At 43.7% G+C, this 26040-nt stretch overlaps 2 protein-coding genes across 22 annotated transcripts in view; one reads left to right on the top strand and one right to left on the bottom strand.

Moving 5' to 3' along the window:
- NFASC (neurofascin) overlaps positions 1-26040 on the top strand; it is a 198440-nt gene that overhangs the window by 113380 nt on the left and 59020 nt on the right. For 12 of the 20 annotated variants that reach the window (XM_075064860.1, XM_075064861.1, XM_075064862.1 and 9 more), the window contains 13 exons: positions 8824-8935; positions 9611-9795; positions 10707-10838; positions 12602-12745; positions 13407-13518; positions 13627-13793; positions 16560-16707; positions 17558-17682; positions 18908-18952; positions 19898-19999; positions 20143-20340; positions 21478-21548; positions 22540-22762. In XM_075064860.1, the coding sequence (XP_074920961.1) occupies positions 8824-8935; positions 9611-9795; positions 10707-10838; positions 12602-12745; positions 13407-13518; positions 13627-13793; positions 16560-16707; positions 17558-17682; positions 18908-18952; positions 19898-19999; positions 20143-20340; positions 21478-21548; positions 22540-22762 (1764 nt within the window). The remainder of the gene's footprint in view (positions 1-8823; positions 8936-9610; positions 9796-10706; positions 10839-12601; positions 12746-13406; positions 13519-13626; positions 13794-16559; positions 16708-17557; positions 17683-18907; positions 18953-19897; positions 20000-20142; positions 20341-21477; positions 21549-22539; positions 22763-26040) is intronic. The other 8 variants (XM_032792475.2, XM_075064866.1, XM_075064867.1 and 5 more) reach the window with 1 other exon arrangement.
- RBBP5 (RB binding protein 5, histone lysine methyltransferase complex subunit) overlaps positions 14670-26040 on the bottom strand; it is a 187613-nt gene continuing 176242 nt past the window's right edge. For both annotated transcript variants that reach the window (XM_075064885.1, XM_075064887.1), the window contains exon 14: positions 14670-15012. In XM_075064885.1, the coding sequence (XP_074920986.1) occupies positions 14999-15012 (14 nt within the window). In that variant the 3' untranslated portion in view covers positions 14670-14998. The remainder of the gene's footprint in view (positions 15013-26040) is intronic.

The following is a 26040-nucleotide window of genomic DNA, read 5'->3' as shown; positions in this document are numbered from 1 at the left end:
GCAGAAAACTTGAAAAGAAAATCCAAGATTTCTTACCATTCCAAAAGAGCATCTATTATATTTGCAGCTAAACATAGGCACTGAGAAGAGAAAAGAAGTGTACGGTGTTCTGAAAAGCATGACAATGTATTTCTTTGTAGTGGTGTTATGCATGTGTTGAATGTTTTTTGAAGATTCTTTCTCTCCCCTTTGTCTGGGCAAAAAAACTACCTCAGGAGAATACATTTGTTGGGGGAAGCCGACAGCATACTCATAAATTATGCTTCCGAGGCACAATTGCTGAGCTCCCCAGGGCATGATCTTCCTTCTGAAATAAATTGATAGTGTCATGGAAGTGATGTGATAATGTAAATAATAGTGGAGGGCCATGGTGGGTTTATTTCATTTAGTGGTGTATTGAGGGAGGATGTTTGCATAAAGTGCTGGAAACTGAATCATAACAGTGCCTGTAAGCTCCAGCAGATATACCCTAAGATATTGCTGCTGAGGAAGGGGGAGGATGTGCCCAAATGCAATGAATTCAGTGTATGCCTTTCATGATTATGTTCAGGCTGCTCTGGGTGTATGTGGGGGGTGGGGATATGTCCCCAGTGTTGGTGCAGCCTGTATCATTTCCTCCTCATTAGACTATTCAAGGATGAAACTGACTCCAAAATAATGAGAGAGATTCCATTTCTCCTGAAACCATGAGAGGACTTTTGCCTAACACAAGGGACTGTGTTCTGCCCTAGTGGAGTCCTCGCGCTCAGGTAGATAGAATAGCATTCGGGCAGGGCTGGCCTTAGGCCGATTTGCCCGATTCCCCGGAATCGGGCCCTGCGCCTGACCGGGCCCGGCGCTGGCCGTCTGTCTCCGGAAGCAGCTCTGCGTCTCCCGGAAGCAGCAGCTGTTGCTGCTAGGCAACCAGAGACGCTGACTGCTGACCAGCTGAGGCAGAGCCTGCCGCTGAGTGTTGCAGGTCGGGAGGGGAAGGGGGCGAGGAGGGGGGAGGGGGCACACAGGTGCTTGCAGCCTTCCTCCTGTCTCCTCCTCTCCCCCCCCCGGCAGCAATCACTGGAGGAGCACCGAGGGAGCTTCTGGTCGGTGGGGAGACAGGAATTCTCTGCAGTGACCTCACTCACTGAACAGCTGCTGGGTTCCAACAGTGAGTGTTTGACCCTGTTTGTAAGATTGGGTTGGTTTGTGGTTTTCAGGTGTTGCTGTTTGAGGTGAGTTTGTGCCTGCCTGGGTCTGTTTCAGAACTAAAGTTGGGATCATTAATGTAACCAGGAAAAAAGCCCCAGCTGGTACTTAGTGCTGAACTCCAGGTGAGAGAGGGGGAAGTTTGGAGGAGAAATCACATACAGCAAGAGGGAGAATGCGAAAGGTCTGCAATGGCACGGCAGCTGAGACTTTTATCTCCCCCATCTCCTGCAGAGGGGAAGTGAGGCACGGCGTGATCTAATTCCTTTCCAAAATATTTTTGCAAAGGAGGGACTGGGCTCCTATTAAACCAGTTCCTTCCCATCAACTCTGTTTTCCGTGCTGCAAAACCGCTGTAGGGCTGAAATTTCCATTTAACTATGGCTCCTTCATTTGCCCTGCAACATAAAATAGACGCGGCGGGGGGGGGGGGAGAGAGGGTCGCAAACAGCGGTGAATTTAGCAGAGGTTGAGGGGTCCACTTGAAATCCCACCTGAGTGCGCACACAGAACCACTGGCAGAGCTGGGGAGAGGGAGGATTGGAAGCAGGTGGCCTGGGGTAGGGGCACATTGCCTTCAGTCCTGGGCTCTGGGATGGACTAGGCTGGGTGGTGGGTTCAGTCTAGTCTTTCAGCCTGCTGTTCTTACTGGGGTTTGTGGTTTTCATCTGGCTCCACCGAAGATCAAACAAGCCCAGTAGAAAAGGGAGTGAGAGAGGCAGGAAAGAGTTTGTAGGGTTTAAGTGGCCATCAGCGAAAGAGTAAAACCAGAGTTGACTGGGTTTCCCCCAGCACTACTCCTACAAACACTGGGAAGGGGCAGCTCCATCCCCACTGGGCTATGGTGAGGGGCATCAGGGGAGGAAGATCCACATGGCGCCTTCCCCCCAGACCCAAACTCTGTCCCAAAGCCTGCACCACCTTCCACACTCCTTCCAGAGCCCAATCACTTGAACCAAGGTTTGAACAGTTACAAAGCATGAGAATTTATTTGGTTTTTATGCAAATTCAAAAATCTTCCCAAGGAACCATACGAAAATCTGCTGCAGATCTGGAACTTGCATTGACAGATGTGAAACTATGCAGGAAAACGACAGTTTCAACTGTAAATCAGTTGACATAAATGCTACATGCTTGTGAAGAACTGGAAGCATTAAAGCCAATTATTTCGTTCTGATTGTAGAAACCCCTAAAAATCCTTCATTCTTGCATAATACCGATCACAGCATTCCAAATTTATTTATAGCAATTCGAATCTTCCTGACTATTCCGGTAACTGTAGCCTCAGGAGAGAGTTTCTCCGAAGCTAAATCTAATTAAAACATATCTGCGATCAACAATGCAGGAAGACCGATTAAACAATTTGGCAATCATGTCAATTGAATGCGAAGTAATGAAGAGCTTAGAGTTAGGCAATATACTGAAAGATTTTGTCAAACAAAAAGCCAGGAAGATAAAGTTTTAAAAACATGTAGGTGAGGTGTACAATAAAGTACCTCTTAATGAACTTGATATTTGTAATATATGATGTAATGTATGTAATATATAATTTTGTTATGTGTATATAGTCATGAGAAGTAAATAATACATGGAAGAAACGAAAGGTGGGGGTTTTTTTTTAAGTGTTTTGTTTTGGTTTTTTTTTTTGGGTCATCCCTGCCGGGGCCCCGTCGAAACTGTTCGAATTGGGCCCTGCACCTCGTAAAGCCGGCCCTGCATTCGGGCCTCGCATACATTTTAAAATGCAAAGATTCTCTTGCTTTCAGTCTGAGCCCTCTTCAGACCCTCCCTCCTCAAGGTATCTGCTCAGGCAGTGCAAAGCAATAGGGGGACAGACCTTTCACCCCCTAGCAAAGGAGAACCCTGCCAGTGGGGGTCCCTAGTAGGCATACAGCCAGCATAGCTGACTCTTATGCCGAAGCTCTTCTCCTCCCCCTTTGAACCCTCCATCAGGATGTGCATTGCAGGAGGGATAGACACTGTATGGGATACCCCAACCATCCCCAGCTGGCATACAGTTCCTTGGTGCATGGCAGAGCAGCTCCCAGTGCATTCAAGGCTGGGCAGGAAATCAGGGAGCAGTAACCAGATCACTTGTGGCCCCAGCACCACATCTACTGCACCTAAATTGAGTGCAGCAGAGAATCTGGACCACCTTATAATCAGATCACCATTTCATTGGCTTCAACCAAAGGACGGAAATAGCAGTAATATGGGCATGTTATTGTGAAGCTCTCGTCCTACTAATGGCTTGGAGAATTAGCTAGATCAGAAAGGTAGGCAAGCTCTGCAAAGCAGATGAATCCCAAATCAGGTAGAAGCTTTGCACTATCAGGAAGAATAGGGAATACTGCTGCTTAAGCAATTGAAAGCCTTGCAGAGGTTTTTTTGGCAACATATTGCCTGACTGCAGAAGTCTAAGCAAGTTGGATAAAATCTTGCAGGAGTATTGAAATGTGTTTTCTGCCATGATTTGCTGCCAAATGAAATGGCCAAAAGAGGATTTTTTTTTCTCTTTTGTGTCACCCTGTATGAGACTTGCTGAGAATGCCCTGAGTAATAGGGGTGCTATATGGACTAGGGAGGGAACTCCTTGAAATGTGGATTTTTTTAAAATTTTTATTTATTTTATTTTTTTTAGTGAAAACTGTCTCAAGGACTATCGAGGGGGATTTGGCATGTTAGAAACCTAGAACACTGCTGGCAGTGTAACAACCCTGTTAAGCAAGTAGCAGTGTCAGAAGATGTGCTGTGTTTAACTGAAGTCAGGAGAAGATTAGTTATGCCCGATACAGATGGGGTTGAATGGTCAAGAGTGAAATTAGCTCTGATAGGAGCAGTGGTTGTTACATCAACTGATCAAGTCTCCATGTGATGGAAGTAGAAGGAGATTTCTCCTCTGTGCCTGTGAGTAGGTGTAAATCCGTGGGAAAATGGGGAGAGAATCCTATAGAGAATTAGCCTTGAAAATGTTTCTGATTAATACTCATTGGCTAATGAAACTGGGCAAATACTGTTTAAATAAATAGAAGTTTTAATTTCTAAGTGAATCCCTTTACACTGTTTGCACCATTTTTGTGTTCACTCTCCTCTAATAATCTAGGGACAGAGCTTTTTCTGCCAGGAAGGTAACAAACACTGCATAACAAGAACAGAATTTTGAATTCCTCCTAGGACAACTGAATATGAGGGTCCCTCTGCACCTTGAGCTGGGGATTGTAATTTCCAGCCCAGGTAGATGGCTGCACTTTAGCTCTGAGTGACCTAGCCACAGCAGCAGGACAGGCTAGCTGCTCTGAGTACAGAATTCCTGCCCAGGACTGTAGGTACTGGGGGCAGCCAGCCCATTGTCCTGTCCAAGCCATTGCTCTTCCTAGTGAACTAGCACCCAAACTGGACACCACATCTCCACCTTGAAGTGTAGAGTTTGGCTCATTCAACCAGATGAAAAAGAAACATACTAGGTGACCTTGTGTGTCCAATCCAACAGCTCAAACTTTCCATGCCAGGCCCTCCCAACCAACCATAGACAAGTGAACTCTGGCCAAGAATTGTTCTTAGAAATTATTCTGAACATTATTTTAATAACTAATCAATTTGAGAAAATTGTGCTAAATTAGTGAACAGAAAAATGTGTCTAATTAGTAATTCAGCTTGGATTATTTGCCCACACCAGTTTCATGTACCATGTAAACCTTCAGAGAAAAGTTTTATAGCTGAAACTTCTTTCTGCAGTGCAAATTGCCGTAAGTAAAAGCCGGACACTTGGCTGAACGTGACTGCAGAAACTTTAGGGATACTTCAAATGGCCATTTAAAATTTGGAGAAGGGAATGGAAGAGTACCTGTTGCACTTGTGGATCCTTAGTGCAGGTTTCATTGTATTGGAGTAACTGAGTTGACACCAGTCATGTATATGTATTGGCTTTTTTTCCCTTCTTCTCCCATCTTCTGTTGATTCTTAAAGTCAAAAGAGACCCATCTGCTTCAGCCTATTGTATAAACCCTTTCCTGCTGCCTGCCTTCCCACCAAACAGTAGATTTTTAAGGCAGCACTGAGCAATTTTATAGGGCACTTGGTTACTGCATGTGGACTCAGATCAAAACTTTGTGCCGTTGTATTTAGCTGTGGTACTTAGATTCCCATTTTGGTTGCACAAACCTGCATCCCTTACTCATGCAAGGAGTTCCATTTGCATCAGTAGGTTTGCTTCCAATTTATTTATTTATTTCTGTGTTCCAACCAAAGAAATGGACTGAGACTTTTTTCTAGCAGCCTGACATTTTCTGTCTGTCACTGTCACAAAGCTGGAATTGGAATTTTATGTCTGCCTGGAATGATTTCTGCTGCTCCCTAATGTTAAATGGCAAATGTTTATCAGTAGCATGTACTAAGATAGAACCTTTTTATGAGGTATCTAGTATGTTTGTAAGATGCTTTAAAAGAATGGGACAGGATACTAATTTCCCTTCCTTTATTTTTAATTGTCATCATTAATATGTGGCTGGTAAAATTGCTTGTACTGCTTCTTTTCCCTGACTGGTCCCTTTCCTGGCTCCTGAAGAAAGAAAATTGTTGGTGAAGTGAGATGTGCAGCCTGTTCAGACATGTACCATACAGTGGTTGCCATTAAAATGACATTTGCCTACAGAGTAGAGTTGAAGAGAATGTATTTCCTGCATCGCTGTGCATAAAATAGAAAATACCTGCAGAAATGGTGTTACCATGATGTGGTAGCTGTAGACAAGTATTGCCTTCATAACACCAGCCACTATGTTTGCAACCTAGCCTTCATACACTAGTGTTGGGTTGGTATTGTAGGGCTGCCTTCCCTAGGAAAGGGAGCTTATCAAGTGATAGGAAAGAAGTTAAATATCTGTCTACTGCACTGGTAAATATACTGTATCGTCAAGGTAAGGTCAAGACTTGTACATGGTGGTAATCCATTAACCGAATAATTGACTAACATTCTCACCAGCACTTGTTGACCATTAATCATTTTGTATTTTAAAAGTCATGTGATGTGTGTGTGCAGCTGTGGTGTGGTAGACTCAGAGCCAATTGTGAAGCTGTGGTTCGGACTGCAGGTAGCTTTTCTTTTGAGGGGTCTGATCACAAACCTTTCCTGATGTCTTAATGGAGTGAACTCCACAAATTGTTTTCCCTTCTCATTCTAGCCCCTCCCCTTAAGAAACAAACAAACAAAAGGTTACTAGCCTGTTAGCTAGAATGCTCCTCAGATATGTGTGATCCTACGGGTACCACAGAATTGCCCCATCTTGCTGTCATGGGCACACACTGGGCATAACCGACTTGAGCTGTATTTCTGATGGGTGCTAGTTATTGAGCTAAAAAGTCTTTTGGGTCAGAGGGGACCAGCTACTTCCACCCCTACTCATCCATCATAGCACAGATGGGCCGATTTTCCCATTCTAAATCAATATCTCCTCTAGCCTTGAATGTCTCCCATTGTTGACAATCCATCACCTACCGTTGGCCATTTTGTTCCATTTCCTAAAGTATAACTCCATTTTCACTACTGCTGTTCTAAGCCCATTGCATTGTATGTCCTTGTGGTTGTAAGTTAAAAACTACAGTTGTCTTAACAGAGAGACTTTTAAGTATCTGTAGACAGTGGTCATGTCTCTTCTCAGTTGCCTTCTTTCTAACCTCTCCCTAGTTCTCTTAAACGTTCCTCTTAGGTTGCTTTTTCTGATTGTTTGTAATTTTTGTCACTGTCCTCTGAGCTCTCCAGTTTCATTTTGTTTTTTAAAGCACAATACCTATTTTAGGCCTAAAAGTTACCAAATAGAGCAGAATAATCACCTCACCCTTATTACAGGCCTATACAACACTGTCACTCCAACTTATTTTCAGGCTAATACCCACATCTCTTTTCTGGTACTACTGCCTGGCCAGTACATTAAATGCCTCCATTTGTGTGTTGGATTACTATGTCCTACATGAAGCACTTTGTCTTTCGTTATTTCAAAATCTCTTTTGATTTCAGCCAAAGTTTCCTTCCAAGGTTCTGCTCTTTTAATTCCATCCACCAAATTGTTTGTGAGCTCCACCCCTTCAGCTCCAATTAATCTACAAAATTGAGTACTGTACTCATCTACTGCATCAAAAACCTATTGAGGACTGGGTCAAATCCTACAGTCCTTATGCAGGCAAAATTCCCAATGAGCAGCCAACAGGGGTCTTGACTGGATAAGGATGATAGGAGTTGGCTTATACTAAAGTATCAAACCCAGCACACACACACTAGAAGAATACAACTTAATATCTCTTCCTAAACTAACCCTAAATTGTGAATCTTGTTTCTGAGCTGCACTTTTGTTTTAGCCAGTTTTGTACCTTTTCATATAGTGATTCCGTGTAAGTCTCATGTCTCTGGTTTCCTTATTGAAATGGTATATGGAACCATGTCAGATGCCCAACTACAGATGAGATATTGTATACTCTGACCAGGGAATTTCCTTTAACAACTTTTTCCTTTGTTAAATATATCAAAGAAAGAAATTAAGGGCCAAATTCTGCCCTAATTTACACTTATATGGTCAATAGACCACAGTAGGGTCTTGCACTGGGATCACTGAGGTGCTCATCCAGCAGTGCACTTAAACATGTGAGTATGCAATGGTGCTAAAGTTACACATTTTCTTAAGTGCTTTGTCGGATCAAGGCCTGAATGCCAAATCTGGCCTTAATTTAGTTTGGCATGGATTGTGTTTAATAACTAACATTGCTTAAAATTCATCACTGGATTTTCCTCTAGATGCTTTGAGATGGAGCACTTTATTAATTGAACATAAATCCTTCTGAGCTCAGTGTTGGCGAACCCTTGTGCGGTAACTGGTTCCATAACACTGATCCTTCAGAAGGGAAGTTTTATGGTTCTATTGTGGAAGCCCAAAAAGGGGTTGTTCAGCTTGATGTGGGACATTGGTGCATCCACATGAGTCCGAGTAGAACCAGTTTTATTGGGACAATGGTCTGATGACCTACTGCAGTCCTGCAAGATGGTCATGAAAACCAATTAACTAGACATGCAGTATGCCTATTTGCCCTTTGCCATGATAACTGAAGGTTGTTTACCCACCCCTCTAAAGTAATTACATGGCTGGGGCAAGCTAATGTATAGGCCGGTGCAAAGGGCACTGTCATGCCGTAGAATTAGCGTTTGGCACTGCATCCAATTCAAGCTCCTTGTGCTCATCTTCAGGGCCTTGTATTATACACTCCTCCCACAATTGCCTGCTCTCCTCTCTCTTCTCCCCCCAGCAATTCCTTTCTCCTTACTGCCCTTCTCCGTCTTCCTCCCACTCTGTTTTGCACCTTCTCCCGTTTCCTGCCTATCAAACATCTTCTCTTTTTCAGATCCCTCCTTTAAAACCTCCTCACCTCTCCGAAGAGCTGTCCACCTTGTCGTGTCTTTCCGGTCTTAGGTTGGCTCTTCTAGGCAGGGAACATGCCTTCCTCTCTTAGTGAAGTACCGTGTGCGTTCATGATGCTACATTCTTCCCCTGTTGCTATATCGCTTCTCTCAACTCAGGAAGCTGTGTGTGTTGCTGGTAGAAACAACATGGAGGAAGAGATTTTAAAAGTGGTCTGTTCTTTCTTTTCTGCTGATTTCAGCCCGAGGGGTTATGGAAACGACCCCTAGCTTCATGTATCCCTACGGGACCTCAAGCAACCAAATAGTGCTGAGAGGGGTGGACCTCTTACTCGAGTGCATTGCTTCAGGAGTGTACGTACCACTTGCGGGGGGGGGAGGGGAGGGATGGTTTCTGGCATCTCCTTATCTGCTCTGCTCTGACTAGTAAGTAAATTGTACAGTCCCTGATGCTCCACCTTTGAAATCACTGGGAATTTTGCTATTAACATCAGTGAAAGTAGGATCCAGTCCACAGTGCCATTCTTCCCAGTGGAAGGACAGGTAACTGCAAATGTACTGTTGGCAAGGGGTGGAAAGATGCATCACAAAAGCGGAAGCTGTTGATGCTGTGTTACTATTTTCTCTCGGTTGGATCCGTTTCCTTTTGTTTGTCCACGTTGGGGATGTAGTGGCACATAATACAGTGTCCTACCAAATACAGGGAAACAGTCCCCAACGCAGTCCTTGTGAGCGCCCAGCTGGCCAGCTGTGGCTACAGAGCACCAGCTAAAACTATGCAGAAGAGATTGAATAGCATCCATGAATCTGAAATTCACTCCCAGTGGTGTTAGTGAAGGTCAGGATCCTTGATCAAGATCCTGGTGTAAGTCAGGAGGGAAGGAGAGTGAGTCATCTGTGGAAACCATTGGGAGAATGAAATCTAAGGGGACTGGTTTAAGTGGTTCTGACTTTGGAGTAATCTGTTTCCTGTACAGTGGATGAGCCTTCCTCTCAGATATGACCCCTAATCTGTCCTCCCCTCCTTAGACCAGCACCAGACATCATGTGGTACAAGAAAGGAGGAGAGCTCCCAACAGACAAAACCAAGCTGGAAAATTTTAACAAGGCCCTTCGCATCACCAATGTCTCTGAGGAAGACTCTGGGGAATACTTCTGCTTGGCATCCAACAAAATGGGCAGCATCCGCCACACTATCTCAGTGAGAGTGAAGGGTACATTGTTTTATCCTACCATTTGAAGTACTTGAGCCATTAGAATTCCAGAGCCATGGGGAGGGTGAGAGTTGGCACTCTTGTTTGCCCACCCCTATGCTAATAGGATGATCTGTGCTTTTCAGAACTAAGCTGGATGTTTGCCTATACTCTCACACATTTGCATCTCGACCAGACTGATCTCCTGATCCAGATCCTCAATTGGTGTAAATCAGCATAGCTCAGTGGCTTTTTTTTTTTAAATAGAGCTACATTAATCTACATCATGTAGTAGAAAAAAAAAATTATCGTTGCTTTCTTAGCTCATCTAGGAGTGTGTGGCTGTCCCTCCCCATCAATCTCAGGGGGAGGCCATGCCCCCTTTCACTTGGGTTTCTCCCTAGGCCAAGATTGTTGGGAGATTGGCAGTCTCTGAGGCCCTGGCACTAGGCAGGGCCAAGTGGCAGGTAATCCAGCATTCTGACCGCAGGCAGGCAGAGCAACCAAGAGTTTATAGGCTCAGGCCGTTAGGCAGGGTGGAGCCCCCCAGCAGTCTAGGGGCTCAGGGCAGTCTGAGATCCTTGTTCTGGCAGACAGCAGACAAATGTAGGCCTCTAGGCCTGTGGTGGGGAGGCTGCCACCCCAGGGTTGGGATTGGCTAGGAATGTTAGGCAAAGATTGACTGTAGAGATTTTACTCTTTAATACTCAGCATAGCCAATGCCTATCTGTTTTCTAGTGGCTAAAATACAGGACTTGACTTACAGCGACATCATTTCTGCATTGGTGAAGGGCCCATTCCCCACATGTGCCATCTGGTGGGGAACTTTTTCAATGGGGTCAGCTTCAGCAACTAATCAATGGAGAGGAATTCAGCAGAGGTAACCGCAATGCTTGTATAACTTGTCTGTATACATATTCCTGTCATTAAAGCGGCCCCTTACTGGTTGGATGAACCACAAAACCTTATTTTGGCCCCCGGTGAGGATGGTAGACTCGTGTGTCGAGCCAACGGGAACCCGAAGCCTACAATCCAGTGGCTGGTGAACGGAGAGCCCATAGAAGGTAAGCAAGTGGATGGCTTTGGGGCTCCCTAGCAGGAACTGAATTATATTCATTATAGAAGCACGCACCAAAACATGAGGAATTTCATATAAATTGCTTCTCTTTTCAGAGTGGAAAAATAATAAGCATGAGTCATGCTAAGGATGTTTTCAAGTTTGTAGTTATTTGAGATGTCCCAAGCACACATGCCTTCCTCATAGTGTCTTCCATCGTCCTTTCCATGAGCGGAAGGTCTAGTTATGACAGTGTTACAACTGGGACACCAAAGATCACTTTAAAACAAAAAGTAAAAGTATTTGGTGTATTTAAAAATGACCAGTAGCAATGGTGAGAGCCAAGAAGAGTGCAGGCAGGTGTCCATCAAGCTGGTAGCTCTCTCATTACCCTTCAGTTCCATCGAGATACACTCCCCTCCATTCATAAGGAGATGAAATACTAAAATGAGGATTCGAATGAAATTTACATTGGACTGGACAAACCAAGATTAACATGGAAAAATCTAATATTTGTGTTGAACAGAGAATTCTTACATTTAAAATTAAATGTGTGTATAGGTGTGACAGAGTTCAGGCAACTAAATGACTGGATATCTATGTATGTTATGTAATGTCTAGCTCTTGCTATTTTAGGATTCGTTCCTAAAACAATGGATTTTTTTTTTAAATTTCCCTCACTAAAAATAATTTGTCATGGAATCATTGAAGAATCTTGTCAATACCTAGCGTAATGTAACCTTTGCTTCTACATCAGAACCCTTCTGTAATGCTCATTGGCTTTAAATGCATGGTTATGAATTTTGGAGCAATCACATTTCAGCAAGACTCTTCTGAAAAGAAACCGAAAATGGCCCGGGAACCAATCCTGCTAAACTCTTTTCGTCACTTCAGATAAAGTAGAGAGAGGTGTCTGCTAACTGTTAATTCTTCGAGGAGTGTCCCTGTGGGTGCTCCACTTTAGATATCTTGGGGTCCTGCGCTCGAAATCGGAAATTTGTAGGAGCAGTGCCCAGTTGAGCTGCATGTGCGCCGTAGCCATCTCATGCCGCTCCGAGTGGTTAAATAGCGATGTGCAGCCAACCATCCCCTACTTCCTTCTCTACCCCAGAGAATCAGTGTGAAACTCTGAAGTAGAGGGGAGGAGGGAGGATAGTGGAGCACCCCAAGGGACAAGCATCTCGAAAAACCTCAGTTACACACAAGGTGAGTAACCTTCTCATCTGTCAGGTAAATAAGGTTTAGGCCACATAAGACCTAATCCATGGCCCATATGATTACCATAAATAATAATTTTCATTCCCCCACCATCATTAGTCACTCACTACAGAGTGGATGGCAGAGAGGAGCAGGTTGAGACTGAAACTGACTCTATAAATCCTCCTCAGTGATGAACTCAACATTTTCCAGGCATTACCACCCTGCTTTGTGCTGGGGTTAGAGAGTCTGTGCCATAGGGGCCAGTGTCTGAACACGAGCACTACTGGCAGCATGCCAGGCCAGACACCTCACATAGCCCGTACTGCTCTTGATCTGTAGATAAGCAGAGGACTTCAGACTCCCATGCTGGCACTTTGAAAAGCTTTACTCCATCCTCAGCTTGCTCTCGTGGATATGTTCAGTAGGACCACCCACTGTAAGCAGGGTGAGGGTTTTGGGTGTCTCAGGGGTGGGGGTAGGGGGGTGGTTAATGGGATTTGGAGCCTTTCACCCAAGAAAAGTTTAATAGCAAACCAAAAAGCTCTCTTCCTCCTTCTGTTTGTTCTGAAGCTGCTCCTCCCAACCCAAGTCGGGAAGTGGCCGGAGACACCATTGTATTTCGGGATACCCAGATTGGCAGCAGTGCCGTGTACCAATGTAACGCTTCCAACGAACATGGCTACCTTCTGGCTAATGCCTTTGTCAGCATTCTGGGTAACTATCTAATGCTACAGATGGTCTGCTGATATCTGTGTTATGGAAGTGGATTGGGAAGGTTCAGTGAACACAGAAGTTCCTTAACTGCCCAGCCTAGAGGTGTTCATAAGAAAACAGTAAACTCTGAATTCATGGGTGAAATCACCATCTCCCATAGAACAACATTCCCCAAATCTCTAGCTAATTTAAGTCATGATAGATAGCAACTGTAGTGGCTTAAGATTAAGGATGCTGGTGTTGGCAGGAAGGCCAAGCATCAGAGCTGGTGTTGATAGAAGGCCAGAAATAGAAGGTAGTAACAGAGAGAGCAGTGGGAGGGGATAGGAGGAAATACAGGAGCTTTGCAAAGCCTTGAAGAAGAAACTTGAACTTAAGGTGCAAGAAAAAGAGGGAGTCCCATGACTAGAGAGGAGAGGTGGGGAGATGGTATGATTCCAGCACACAAGGCAGGAGGAATAGCTCAGTGGTTTGAGCATTGGCCTGCTAAACCCATGGTTGTGAGTTCAGTCCTTGCCAGGGGCCACCTAGGGATCTGGGGCAAAAATCAGTACTTAGTCCTGCTAGTGAAGGCAGGGGGCTGGACTCAATGACGCTTCAGGGTCTCTTCCAGTTCTATGAGATGGATTTTTAAAAAACACAATGTTCTTTGTTGTTTAAGATGTGCCTCCCCGGATTCTTGCCCCACGGAACCAGCTGATCAAAGTGATTCAGTACAACAGGACCCGCCTTGACTGCCCATTCTTTGGCTCCCCAATCCCCACTTTGCGCTGGTAAGGATTCCAGCACCCAGAACTGCTGATTGCAATGGACTTTGAGATGAGCCACTTCCTGCTGCTGCTGCTGCTTCCTCTTACAATAGTTTCTTGTATTGTTGTGAGGTTTAAGAATGGTCAGGGAAGCGCCCTGGATGGAGAGAACTACCAGAGGCATGAAAATGGGAGCTTGGAAATAAACATGGCTCGGAAGGAGGACCAGGGAATCTACACCTGCGTCGCCACCAACATTCTGGGTAAAGCAGAGAACCAGGTTCGTTTGGAGATCAAAGGTAAGACACAGTGCTGTCAAAGCGTTGCACATACAAGGCCTTCTCCTCACAAGCACTCATAATTTTACATGTGCAATAGTTTACACCCACAAGTCAGGTAGTTAGCTGGCTAAATCCAGTGCTGTGCCGCACAAGTCGCGGTGCATCAGCACAAATTTATCAGCTAAGTACAGGCCCCTTTTGAAAACATGTGGCCAGTGAGTGGCTTGGGTGCATAAAAGTGGCAGCCAATGGAGTGTAGATCTCAGTGCCCTGACTCAGTGGTCGGTGTAATGGGTTTGGGCCCTTCGGAGTGTTACCTGATCTGCTGGGATGCCACTGAGTCAGCCTATTCTGCCAGTCTGGGTCCCCTGTACCTGCCCTTGGTGGGCTCAAATCACAAGCCTCTTCCAGCCATGCACACAGGCAGGCCACACCCAGCTTCACAGACAGAGACAGATCCGCTCTGGAAAGATTCAGCCTAAGGGCTTGCCCCAGCACTCTGGTGCCCACTCCCTTTAAGAGGTACAAACCAAAAGGTTTTATGAAATTCACCGCCTCCCTCAGTGTGAAGGAGGATATGCACAACTTCTTGCCCCCACCTCCCTTTGAGAAATTATATAAACTGGGTTATATTATAAACAAGAAAGAAGTTTATTAACTACAAAAAGATTAATTTCAAGTGAATAAAAGAGATGTCCTAACAAAGCAGATTACTGACCAGATAAAACAAAATCCGCAAGCTAAGCTCAGTATACTTAAGAAACAGGTTACAAAATGTAATTCGTCACCCTAGATACTGTCTTAGGTAGATTCCTTCACAGACCAGATACCTTTCCAGCCTGGGTCAAGCAGTTCTTCTTCCCCGACCTCCTCCCACCCCAGTCCTTTTGTTTCCAGGTATCTCTTTGTGTGGGGAGGCGGAGCAGAAAAGAACTGAAGACATTGATTGTTTTCCTTCCACACGTTATATAGGATTTCCATAAGGTGGGAATCCTTTGTTTGATTCACCCACCTCCCAGTGGAAAAATTCAGCTGTCCAAGATGAAGTTTAGTATCAGGTGACCAGGTCACCTGACTCTGTAGTATCACAGTGTCCATGAGTCACTGGCAGCACAGAGCATCCTCCAGGAAAGCCAAGCCTTTTCAGTTGATTGTCCTCGCTGATGGGCCATCAGCCCTGTCTGGCTTTTCCATCATTGTACCTGAAGTGTTAGCAGTGGGCATCACCCCAAGTAGCCTGGTTGAAATACAGATACATAGTCAATATTCCTACCTTCAGATACAGAAATGATGCAGACATACAAATTAGATAATCAGAATCAGTAAGTAATAACCTTTCCAATGATATCTTACAAGACCCATCTTGCATAAAATACATCTCAGTTCTATCATATTTATATCATAAGCATATTTCATAAAGAATATGGAATGCAACATCACAGTCAGCAGTCAGATACTGTTTGAAATCAAACTGTTTGGCTAAAGGATAGTCTCCCACGGGGTTCAAGATTATAACCTGTTGCATTAAGACATAAAAATATTTGTACCTGAATAGTTACTGGCATTTGCATATCCTGCTTTTAAAGGAGGCCTGTGCACACAAAACTTTCCAGATCAGGTTGTGCTGGAAACAGCAGTCTCTGATAATACAGCTGTTACGCATCAGGGCACTATACTGGGCAACTGGACAATTTGGGCTGTATTTAGTTTTGTGGTCAGTTTGGGGAAAATGCATGTTTAAGACAAAGGGAGGGGGAATGGAGACGGTAAAACACTTCTTGCTCCCTGCAGTGCTACTATGTAGATATTACATATATACACGCACTATAACAGAGAGAGAAAGTAATCTTGGCCTTTTCATTCAAGCGCTCTAAACACTGGCTTAAAAATAACTCACTCAATCTTTTCTTCACATATATTTTTACCAAGAAACGCACATGACTTTTCTGTAAAACTACATAGACCAACCTCTGCTCTACCTTACAGCCACATAATCCCCATTGAGTCCAGTGAAGTCATACAAGTATAACTGGGAGCCTAACACATTTAGTTTCCATTAAATGCAAGACTGATTTTCAAAGAAGCCTAAGAGAATTCAGTGGTGGCTGGTGCCTAACTCCCTCGGGCTCTATTGAAAATCACAGCATAAAGGATTTATTTTTCCTTTACCAGTTTTTTTGTTACACACTTCCATAGTCTACTGGCAAAGCAGCAGATCTTAGGAGCTGGAGTATGGTGTAGTTTAGCTTTGTTTTTGTCATTTAATATCATAGAATTATGTGGTTGGATACTTGAAGATCTGAATGATGGTCTGAGGACTTATTTTGTTTTTATAAACATGAACCGTCTAGAGCATGAGATAAATACCAGGCACATTGAAACACATAAAAGGTGCACAGCAGTAGTGGCAAGGTCACAATTCAAGCAGGCATAAAATGTTTGAGTAAAGCGAACAGTTTCTGTTGGAACTTCGCTTTCCTATTGAAATGCACTTTGACTCAAATATACTGTTTTAGATAATGTCCATGTGTATTAAAGATAGGATGAGTTGCTGAGTGTAAGATAGGTGGAGTGATACTAAATTACCCAGCTTATAAGCAGGTACTTATATGTATCGGAGACAACTGAGTGTGGCCAACTGGATGGCTTGTGGCATTTGACACACGTCCACATATGCCTGACTTTTTTACAAGTCACACTATGTTTTCCAATCTTTGGTTTGGGTACTGAGCTATAGACCCTACTGTTATATGCCTACAAGTGACATCTTGTGATTCTTTGTAGACCCAACTAGGATCGTGAGAGGGCCAGAAGATCTGATTGTAAAGAGGGGCTCCATGGTTCGATTAGACTGCCGTATAAAACATGACTCTACGTTGAAACTCACAGTCACCTGGCTGAAAGATGATACGCCTCTATACATTGGAAACAGGTCTGTGCACTGCCATATGACCGTATGTCTGTAGTTACATGTGCCTTCTGTCTCCCAAGACAGCACTACTCTTCACTCTGTCTTTATAAGATGCTCATTTCAAGAGCCAGCGCATATAAACAATTTGTCTGGTTTCACAGCCCAGAGGGCATTTCCCCCATTCAACCAGGAGGGGGAGAGTATGCATAGAATAACCAGTGTCCCTGTGATTCAACACTGAGTGGTACTACACTTTTGTGGTGTTATTTCCTTCAAATGGAAAGTGACCAGCTAGTTACACAAGACTTTTTGATCTCAGGTTTCAATATAAAAAAGATGGAAATCAGTGGGGGTTGTTTTTGTTTTTTTAAAAGAATCTCAGTAAAGCATCTTCGTTTAATAAGTACAGATTATTTCAGAATTAATACTTGTCTGCTTTGACCTACTGTGCCAATACAATTGCAGTTCCCCTTCCCCAATCTCTGTCTCCCATCTGGAGAAAAGGAAATGAGCTTTTGATCATGGGACTCAGACTGTTCCCTGGTCACAAATTTGTTCCCAGAGAAGAATCTGATTTCATCTCCTGGCCTGCTATGATTATTTCATCTGCTTAGTATGTGTAGCTACACACCACTGTCGAGATGCTAATGCCGTGAGAATAAGTTCAGTATGAATACCTCGATAGATACAACAAAACAAACAATGAAAAGTACATCCCTGCCCTGAAAAATTTAAAACGTGAGTCAAACCCAGCTAGACTTACCCGTGCAAATAGTCCTATGGAATCCAATGGGATAGTCACATAGGTTAGGATGAAATCCTTCAACACCTAACGCTATATGTTTTTGTTATCAAATTGTATCCTTTCCAGGATGAAGAAGGAAGATGAGGGTTTGATAATCTATGGCGTAGCTGAAAAAGATCAAGGAGATTATATGTGTGTAGCCAGTACTGAACTGGATAAAGACTCTGCCAAAGCATTCCTCACCGTGCTAGGTAACCATTCTTCCACCTGAATTTATTACTAACCCAGAGATTGGACCCTCATCGAAAACAAAGTAGTAGAACTAAAGGCACTGGTTTCTTAGTACAGACTGATTTTTAGTGTGAAGTTCTCACAGCCAAACTTAGGTAATGCATAATCAGACACAGCAAAATTTAAAAAATATTTAACGTTTAATGTAATCTAATACGTTTGTAGGTCTAGCTGTTGGTGGTTTTATGTAGGTTTGCTATGAGCTTCTTAAGCAAAGTAGCATAATAAAAATGGTTAGTTTCTCCACCAGTGTCTCCATGGGGCTCAGTGAATACATGCAGCCTCATTTCAAACTTGCTCTAATGTTGCAATTGAACCTTCCAATTCAGCAGCTACTGAAAATAAAAGAGTAGCGAGGAAAATACAGAATACATAACGAGAATAAGTCAAGTTAAAATCAAATACAGAAAGACTGAGTTGAAAGGAGTGAGGGGGAAAGAAAGAAATTGGTATATGGAGCCAAAAATGTTCAAACATGGGTGCCTAAGGTTGGGCACCCAAATAAGAGATCTGCTATTCAGACATCTGAAGTCAACAGAAATTCAGGCTGCTCATGACCTTTGAAAATCAGGCCCCTTATTTGGATGCTCTGCTATAGTGGGAGAGAGAGGAAACATGTCCTAGAGGCTTTGGTCCAGGTGGAAGTGGTAATGAATCTCTCCCTTTTTGGCAGGGGGAGGAATAGATTTAAACTACAGGGGAAATGGGTTTTATAGACTGGAACTGGGTTTGTGGCAGTTAGACCTACTCTCAAACTTTAAACTCCATGTGGAGGCTCAACTACCAGACACCTCTTGAAGAGCTTGTGCCTGTTTAAATCAATGTTGAATTTATTGCTGGCTCAGGCTTCACAATGCCCTACTACACTCCGCATGCCATAAGAATCCTGCATCCCTAATCGCTCAGCTAAATTTGATTTTTCCATTTTTTACATATAATTGTGTTTATGCTAATTAACTCATTTGTTTCTCCCATGTGCAGCCAGCACAAAATGGATTAGAGGTTATGGGAGCCCCTTGGGGTCTCGAGGGGAGCAGGCTATAAATACTGATGCTCACTATGTCCCACACTGGAAGGGAAATCCTGGTGGAACTGGCCTCTGTAACTTTTTACTACATGCCCCTTTGATGAGCCAAGTTTAATCACTAAACTAACTCCATTAACAGCCACTGTCTTACCTTGCAGCTGTCGTGTCTGCTCCAACTAATCGTATGACAGCCTTACCCAAAGGTAATCAACACTAATCAGTTTGGTTTATTGAAACCCTTTTATTTGGATATGCTTTTTGTTTTGTTGGCCTTTGCAATAACTCCAATGGGAAATGTAGGGCTGGAGAGGCTGAAAAGCCAGAGACTGATGCTCCAAAGCCTGCTATGGTAAGTTATTTCTAAGAGTTGTCACAACTCATCATGAGCAGAAAGCTGCCGTGGTATGTTTGTAATGGTTGTGCTATACCATACTGCACCTTGACCCCCAGACAAGAACATCACCACTCACTACAGGAAAGGTGGCAGTGGCAGAGTGGGTAAGACCCTGAAAGGGGAGTTAGGAAACCTGGTTCTGCCACTGATCTTCTGGGATGTTGGCCAAGTCACTGCCTTGGTTTCCCTATCAGTAAAACGGGGATGAAAACACTTAGTTGCTTGCCTGGCTTCTCTTAATTAATGGCTCTCTGTAAAGGGAAGGTGACCCAAGAGTGTAGTGTCTTATGACATGCTCTACAAGAACAAACAGTATATTTTCATTGTCTTTTTGTCAATCCACCATCCATACAGTATATAAGTCAGCATGTTTTTCCTTTGGTTTGATGCCTTTGTTCTATGTGCCCACACCTCTTTCTACATTTGAATGTAGTGGTTGGGCATTGCCAGCCTCCCCAATATACCCTGGAAAGGCTCCCTGCACTACCACAAAGGGTCCTGATGAAGTGCACAAAGATGCTACATTTGTTCAGATTAAGGAAACACACTTGTCTGCTAAGAACTGAATGGAAACTCCTCCTGTCACATGCAGCCACTACCCAAAGAGCCATCAGCTGGCAATGACTTTCTCACTGCTGCCTGTGAGAGTTAGGCAGAACTCTCAAAGGCACCCAAGGCATTAGGTCTTCAGTTCTCATTGACTTTCTGTGGGATTGCCCAAGGAGTTAAACTTTGATTGTTACTTTGACAATAGAACGACCTGAGCGGCCTCGTGACCTGGAGCTGACAGACCTGGCGGAAAGGAGCGTGCGCTTGACGTGGATACCTGGTGATGACAATAACAGTCCGATTACAGGTTGGTGCTCACCCCTCCCCTCTGTAACACCAGACCAGGCTGTACTCATCAAACTATTGTTTTCATTGACAAAAGTCTGTCTTCCTCTGGGAGTTGGGAGAAACCCTGCCATTAACCTGACCTCCCACCTCTCTCTTGTCTAGATTATGTGGTTCAGTTTGAAGAGGACAAGTTCCAACCTGGATTGTGGCATAACCATTCCCGTTACCCAGGGAGCGTGAACTCAGCTGTACTGCGCCTCTCACCCTATGTCAACTACCAGTTCCGAGTGATAGCTGTGAATGAAGTGGGGAGCAGCCTGCCCAGTCTTCCCTCTGAACGATACCATACTATTGGGGCAAGTAAGTACTTGGAGTCAAGTTCCATTTAACTCACTGTTGGGACTTTGCTCTCTGAATAGCTTTCATCTGTCATGGCAGAAATCAGACACTAGGCAGGGGTTGGCTAGAGTTTCTATTACAAGCCCATTTTCCCTGGGTGTTGAACTCACAGGGCCAGATACTGCTCTGGCTTTACAGTACTGTGACTGAGAGCAGAACTTGGTCCATGTACTAACAGGTTGGGATGAATCTGGCTGTATTTGGTTAAGCCCTGTGCACAGTGGCAAAATTCAAGATGAAAGAGCTAAGGTGGGTAATTTTTCCACTGTAAGCTGCTTAAAGGGGGGTATTCCTCAAACAAATCAATCTTTCCATGATGCAACTGCAGAGAGGAGGAAAATCCTTCATCCCCTCCTCCTGCAGGAAGCTTAGACGCTTCTTTGAAAGTTGGACACTAAGGCTATTTACACTACAGCTGGCAGTATCTTACCCAGCCCAGATAGATAAGTACATGCTAGCTCCCCTCAAGAGGGCACACTTAAAAATAAGCAGTGTGGATCCTGCAGGATGCACTGACCAGGGAAGCATGCTCCCAGGAGCAGTGTAGATATATCCCCAAGGATCCATTATTATAAGCTGCCAACTCCCTCCACTTTTCCCAAGTATTAGCAGAGATCCCAGAACAGGCTGGGTGTGCAATGCAGCTCAGTGTTGAGGACCCTGTGTGCGTGTTCAGTGCTGCAGAGAGTAGAAATATCATTTCTAGTACAAGGCACTTATGAACCTAAATCTCTGGGTTTTTGAAGCATTAAGCAAAATGAAGTGTTAACAAAATATGGCTGCCTGGGACCTGCTCTTTTCAATTACATCCCTCAGCTTCTGATGACTCTTGTTCAGATTTACTTTACTTAACAAAGAAGGCACCTTTTTAATGTATAAGACTAGATATTTGAAAACCACCAAAATACAGGGCCTAACTTTGAAAAGTGTTGAGAAACCTGCAGCTTTCCATCTTCCATTAACCTGAATGGAAGCTAATTTGGGAAAATTAGGCCACTCTGTTTTCAATTGTCTATTAATAAACAGTTTGCTCTGTGCATGGCTTTTAAATGCCTACTTGTTCAAGATTGTAAGGCAAGGTTTTTATGTGGATTTCAGGTCCAGAAATCAACCCAACAGGAGTTCAAGGAGCAGGGACTCAAAAAAACAACATGGAAATAACTTGGACTGTGAGTTGAATTTTTTTACTACGCTGTAGCTGAGGGTGCCAGGGTCTGTAAAGCCAGAGCCTATTTAGATATAGACAACACTTTATTTCAATGGGCTCAGATACAACTTTCAGCTTCTTTTAAGTCAAGATGATCCTGCTTATTCTTTCCCCTTAGCCACCAAGGGCTATTACCATTCAGAACAGTTAAACTGAGGAAGTGTCACATGAATGCTAGGATTATTCTGTGCTTCAGCCCTTTTAAGGTGAGCATCTTTAAATCACTCCTCATGGTCTCCCCCTTACATTCTAGGCAGCTGTCAGAGCAAATCAATTCTTATGCAATTTTGATTCTCTTGGTGCTATTAAAATGACCACCACATTCCAAAGAGCTTACTCATTAAGACATGAGTCTAAGGTGAAGGTTACACAAGTACAAGTATGTTATTACTCATTTCAGAAACAGTGACAATTTATTTTTTTTTAAACACCATTGTTGACTCACTCCTTGGAGAGACAAGTGATAGACATTGACTTCTTCATCAGTCTAGTGAATGAGGACTGCTTGAGTACACTGTATGAGCAGGTTTCTGCAGGAAGACTAAAGTGTTAGCATTAGGGATGAGGTTGGTCTCCAAGATCTGTTCACAGGAGTGGCAGCAAAAGAAAAGGTGCTAGATTACACCTGATCCTCAAGGAACTGCCCTCTCTTGCCTAAACACTGCTTCCAGTTATTCTCTGATGATGTTCATTAAGAGTAACACTTGAAGGCAAAATGTCACTCAAATTTTCCAGGGTACATAAAAAACTACTGTGGCCTGCTTCATGAAGGAAACGTGAGAGGACAGACTTTCATTCCTGAAGCAGCTGTACATCCTGCCTGGACCTACACAGCTGTCACCAGGAATTAAGCCAAAGTCTGGTGTAGGGAAGGGATAAATTGCAGTTTTTTATTCATGCCTGTATTATGCAGTGTAAATATACATACCTTATTTATCTTTTTGTCCATTAAGCCACTGAATGCAACCCAAGCTTATGGGCCTAACCTCAGGTACATAGTGAAGTGGAGGCAAAGGGATACGCGGGAGAGCTGGCGCAATGAGACAGTGAGAACCACAAGGCATGTTGTCTGGAATACACCCATCTATGTGCCCTATGAGATCAAAGTGCAAGCAGAGAATGACTTCGGGAGAGCTCCAGAGCCTGATGTTATCATCGGCTACTCAGGGGAAGATTGTGAGTATTTTCCTACCCAGAGCTATTAAGTATTACTGGGTGGGGAGGGAGTGAAAGTTGTCAAGCTACCCTCTCCTACTGGAGATGGAAAAAAAACTACACTGCAGCTCAGGGGGACATGCTTAGAGCCATGCTTGGTGTCACAGCAATCCAGTTCCTGGTGATTTGAGGAGGAGATGGTGATGACCACTCTTCAGGTTCCATTCCTAGCTCTGGCACCAAAATATCTGTGCAGCCCCAAGCCCAATTACTTAACCTCCATTTGGGCAAACTGGACTATCACTTCTGAGAACGATGTGAGCAAGGAGGTTTGGCCCTTGGATGAAAGGTACAGCTGGGCAAAGTAGTGTGTTGAACTTAGAGGTGTGAGTGCAGCTCTGGTAGGCTTTACCCAGGGTTGAGAGGACTTGTGCAGCTACATCTGTATTTAGCCACACTAGCAAGATTAGAGCTAGTATAGGTGCCTACCTGAGCTGCAAGTAACTCCTCCCTCTGCTCTGAGGGAAGCTTAGCTTAATTACATGATAATCTTGCATGCTGGTCAGAGGGAAATCCTGGATTAGATTGCTGTGCCATGGCTTTAGAGAATTAAACATATAAGTAGCTATAGTGGTATGTTTCATCTCCTACTCCTTTCCTCTGGGCTACTGGTTTCACTGCCTGCAACAGATAGGGGCTCTGAACTGTAACAAATTATTTTAGGGTTTATTTTTTAAAGAGAAAGTATTTTAGTTCCATCTCTACTGCACCACATGACTGGGAGTCTTGGCTTGAACTCCTGCTGGGATTGTTGTTGGGGCTATGGGCTCTGCACTTCTGAAAAGGAGCCCCCATAAGAGCTCACCTGGAATAGTGCAAGGACCACCTCCCACTGACTAGATGAGCTCAGAGCACAAAATACAGGTACTACCACCACTGCGAAAGGGAAAGTAAATAACTCAGTCCTACTGTCCCTGGGTCTGCCCTCTTGTGGCTAAGAGCAGGGGATAGATAAAGAACTTAAAAAGAATACAGCTTAGATGCCTTACCCCCTACACCAGCAAGTTACACACACATTACAGCAGTGCTGTGATGCTGCACAGTTCCCAGCTTTCAATGCCTCAAGGTATTTCCCTCAGTTTAAAGTAGATATTGGGGCTGTGCATTTAGGTTCCACAGGCAACCTAAATACACCTGAATGTTTGTCGTGCTGGAGCTAAACTAAAGTGAGATTTGGCCTTGAAGAGAATTCTCCAGCTCTTGGAAACAGGATCTCGCATTATTTAGCTCCCTAAATGACTGGGATGATTATAAAAAGATGGGAAACTAGATCCTGCACATACCCCTAATAAATACAAAATGCAATGGGCTAAACTACTGGATAGGTTTGTTCCAGTTGTTTCCCTCTAAAGATGCTAAGCTGAGAAGTGCTTTTACTTCACACCCAAACCACCCTGATAACAGTATATTTACCTTCAGCTTGTTGTTCTTTTGTGATTCAGAGTGGCCAACATCTACTTTTGACCTAGGATGAAAGACAAACCAGTTAGCCTGAACGTTCTCAGGGGTTAATACATGGATAAGCTGAGCAACATCTTAGTGGGCTAGTGTGGCCTTAGTTTTTTCAAAGACTTCTCAGGCACAAAGCTGGGGCTGCTTTAACAGTAGCAAATTAAATTTTGGGTTTTGTGGCTATGCTGCTGGAAGACTTTTGTACAGCTTAGCCATTGCAGAGTTAGCTCTGTATACCTGGCAACTGTTAGAGGCCATCAGAGTTTAGTTGCATCACTCCCAGGGTGAGCACACTAGAAAGAGCTGATTCCCCTGGTATGTGTAACTAAATGGTGGTGCAGAAGAGTTTCCTCTGACCCAGCTACCCTGTGCTAAGTACCATTTATAATGTTACATGCCCACTTTGTTCCACAGGCTTTGAATGACATGCTGCAGTGCCAGTCAATATTAGAGCTGTGCAAACTATGCCTGTGATCTGCAAGTTAGATCCTCAGGCACTTCACCCACTGCTAGAAGCAAATAAATCACAGCATGGTTGCTTGGAAGCATGTTCAACCAATTCAAACCTCCCAAGGGACCATACCACTCCCTCCCTGGGATAGGCCTTAGGAATCTCTACTTACCTTAGAGATTTTCAGGGAAGTATTAGAGATTCACATACTTTCCATTTCCTCTCCTACTGCAAAGTGCACTAGTGAAAAATGTTTCTAGAGGGGAAAAAATTCCTATTGGTCTTTAAGGGCTGCTCTGTCCTTGGTTCTGAAATAGACTCTTGTCTAAAGCATCACAACTTAATTCCTACTGCAAAAGTTTTTAACCAGCGGTTTCTTTCTGGCAAAAGAAACTTGGCTCTTGCTTTGTTGGAGTGGCATCTGTAGTTCAGGGATGGCTTTACTGTGAGTTATGTATCGCCTTTGATTGTTTTACAATGTCATATTGCCTGGTTTTCTGCCACAAGAAAAGATACAGTAGTTTTTCCAGTGTTTGCAACAAGCTCTCCTGTTCTAGTGATTTTTGTAAACTGTTAACGCATGCATGTTAAATATATAACCCGGCAGTAGGCAACCTATGGCACTCATGCCAAAGGCAGCACACAAGCTGATTTTCAGTGACACTCACACTGCCCGGATCCTGGCCACCGGTCTAGGGGGTTCTGCATTTTAATTTAATTTTAAATGAAGCTGCTTACTTTACATATAAAACAATAGATTAGTTATATATTATAGACTGATAGAAAGAGACCTAAAAACGTTAATGTATTACCGGCACACAAAACCTTAGCTTAAAGTGAATTAATGAAGACTCGGCACAGCACTTCTGAAAGGTTGCCGACCCCTGATATAACCTATTAGATTAAGGCTAGATGACCATAATGATCTTTTGTAGTTTGACCTCTGGCATGGAAACTTGACCAGTGACTCCTGCATCTAGCCCTAATTTATTACAAGCTTTTTTCCTCCAATAATTTCCAGCAGAGATTTTCAACAGTGACTGATCAGGGGTACCTCACTTTACACCTTTAAAAGAACCTGGTTTTCAGAGGATAGGTTGTGCTCCATCCTTTCTAGAAGAGATGAGATTCAGATCCAATAAGACATCACTAATCACTTTTGAAAAATCTTTGCTAGGGATGTCCGTTGCGATTCTCCAATGGGTGGGTGCAGTAGTTTCAAATGAGTATTCCAGAAGAGATCAGAAGTTCTTATAGAAGCTATAGTGAAAACAAAGCAAGTGCATTTCCCCATTAGAAAGCTAGTCTGTACCGAGTGAACAACCAGATCTCGTGC

The sequence above is a fragment of the Chelonoidis abingdonii genome, chromosome 4 (assembly GCF_003597395.2).
Source record: "Chelonoidis abingdonii isolate Lonesome George chromosome 4, CheloAbing_2.0, whole genome shotgun sequence".
NCBI lineage: Eukaryota > Metazoa > Chordata > Testudines > Testudinidae > Chelonoidis > Chelonoidis abingdonii.
The sequence above is the reverse complement of the archived record's forward strand: the minus strand, read 5'-3'. Positions and strand labels throughout refer to the sequence as shown.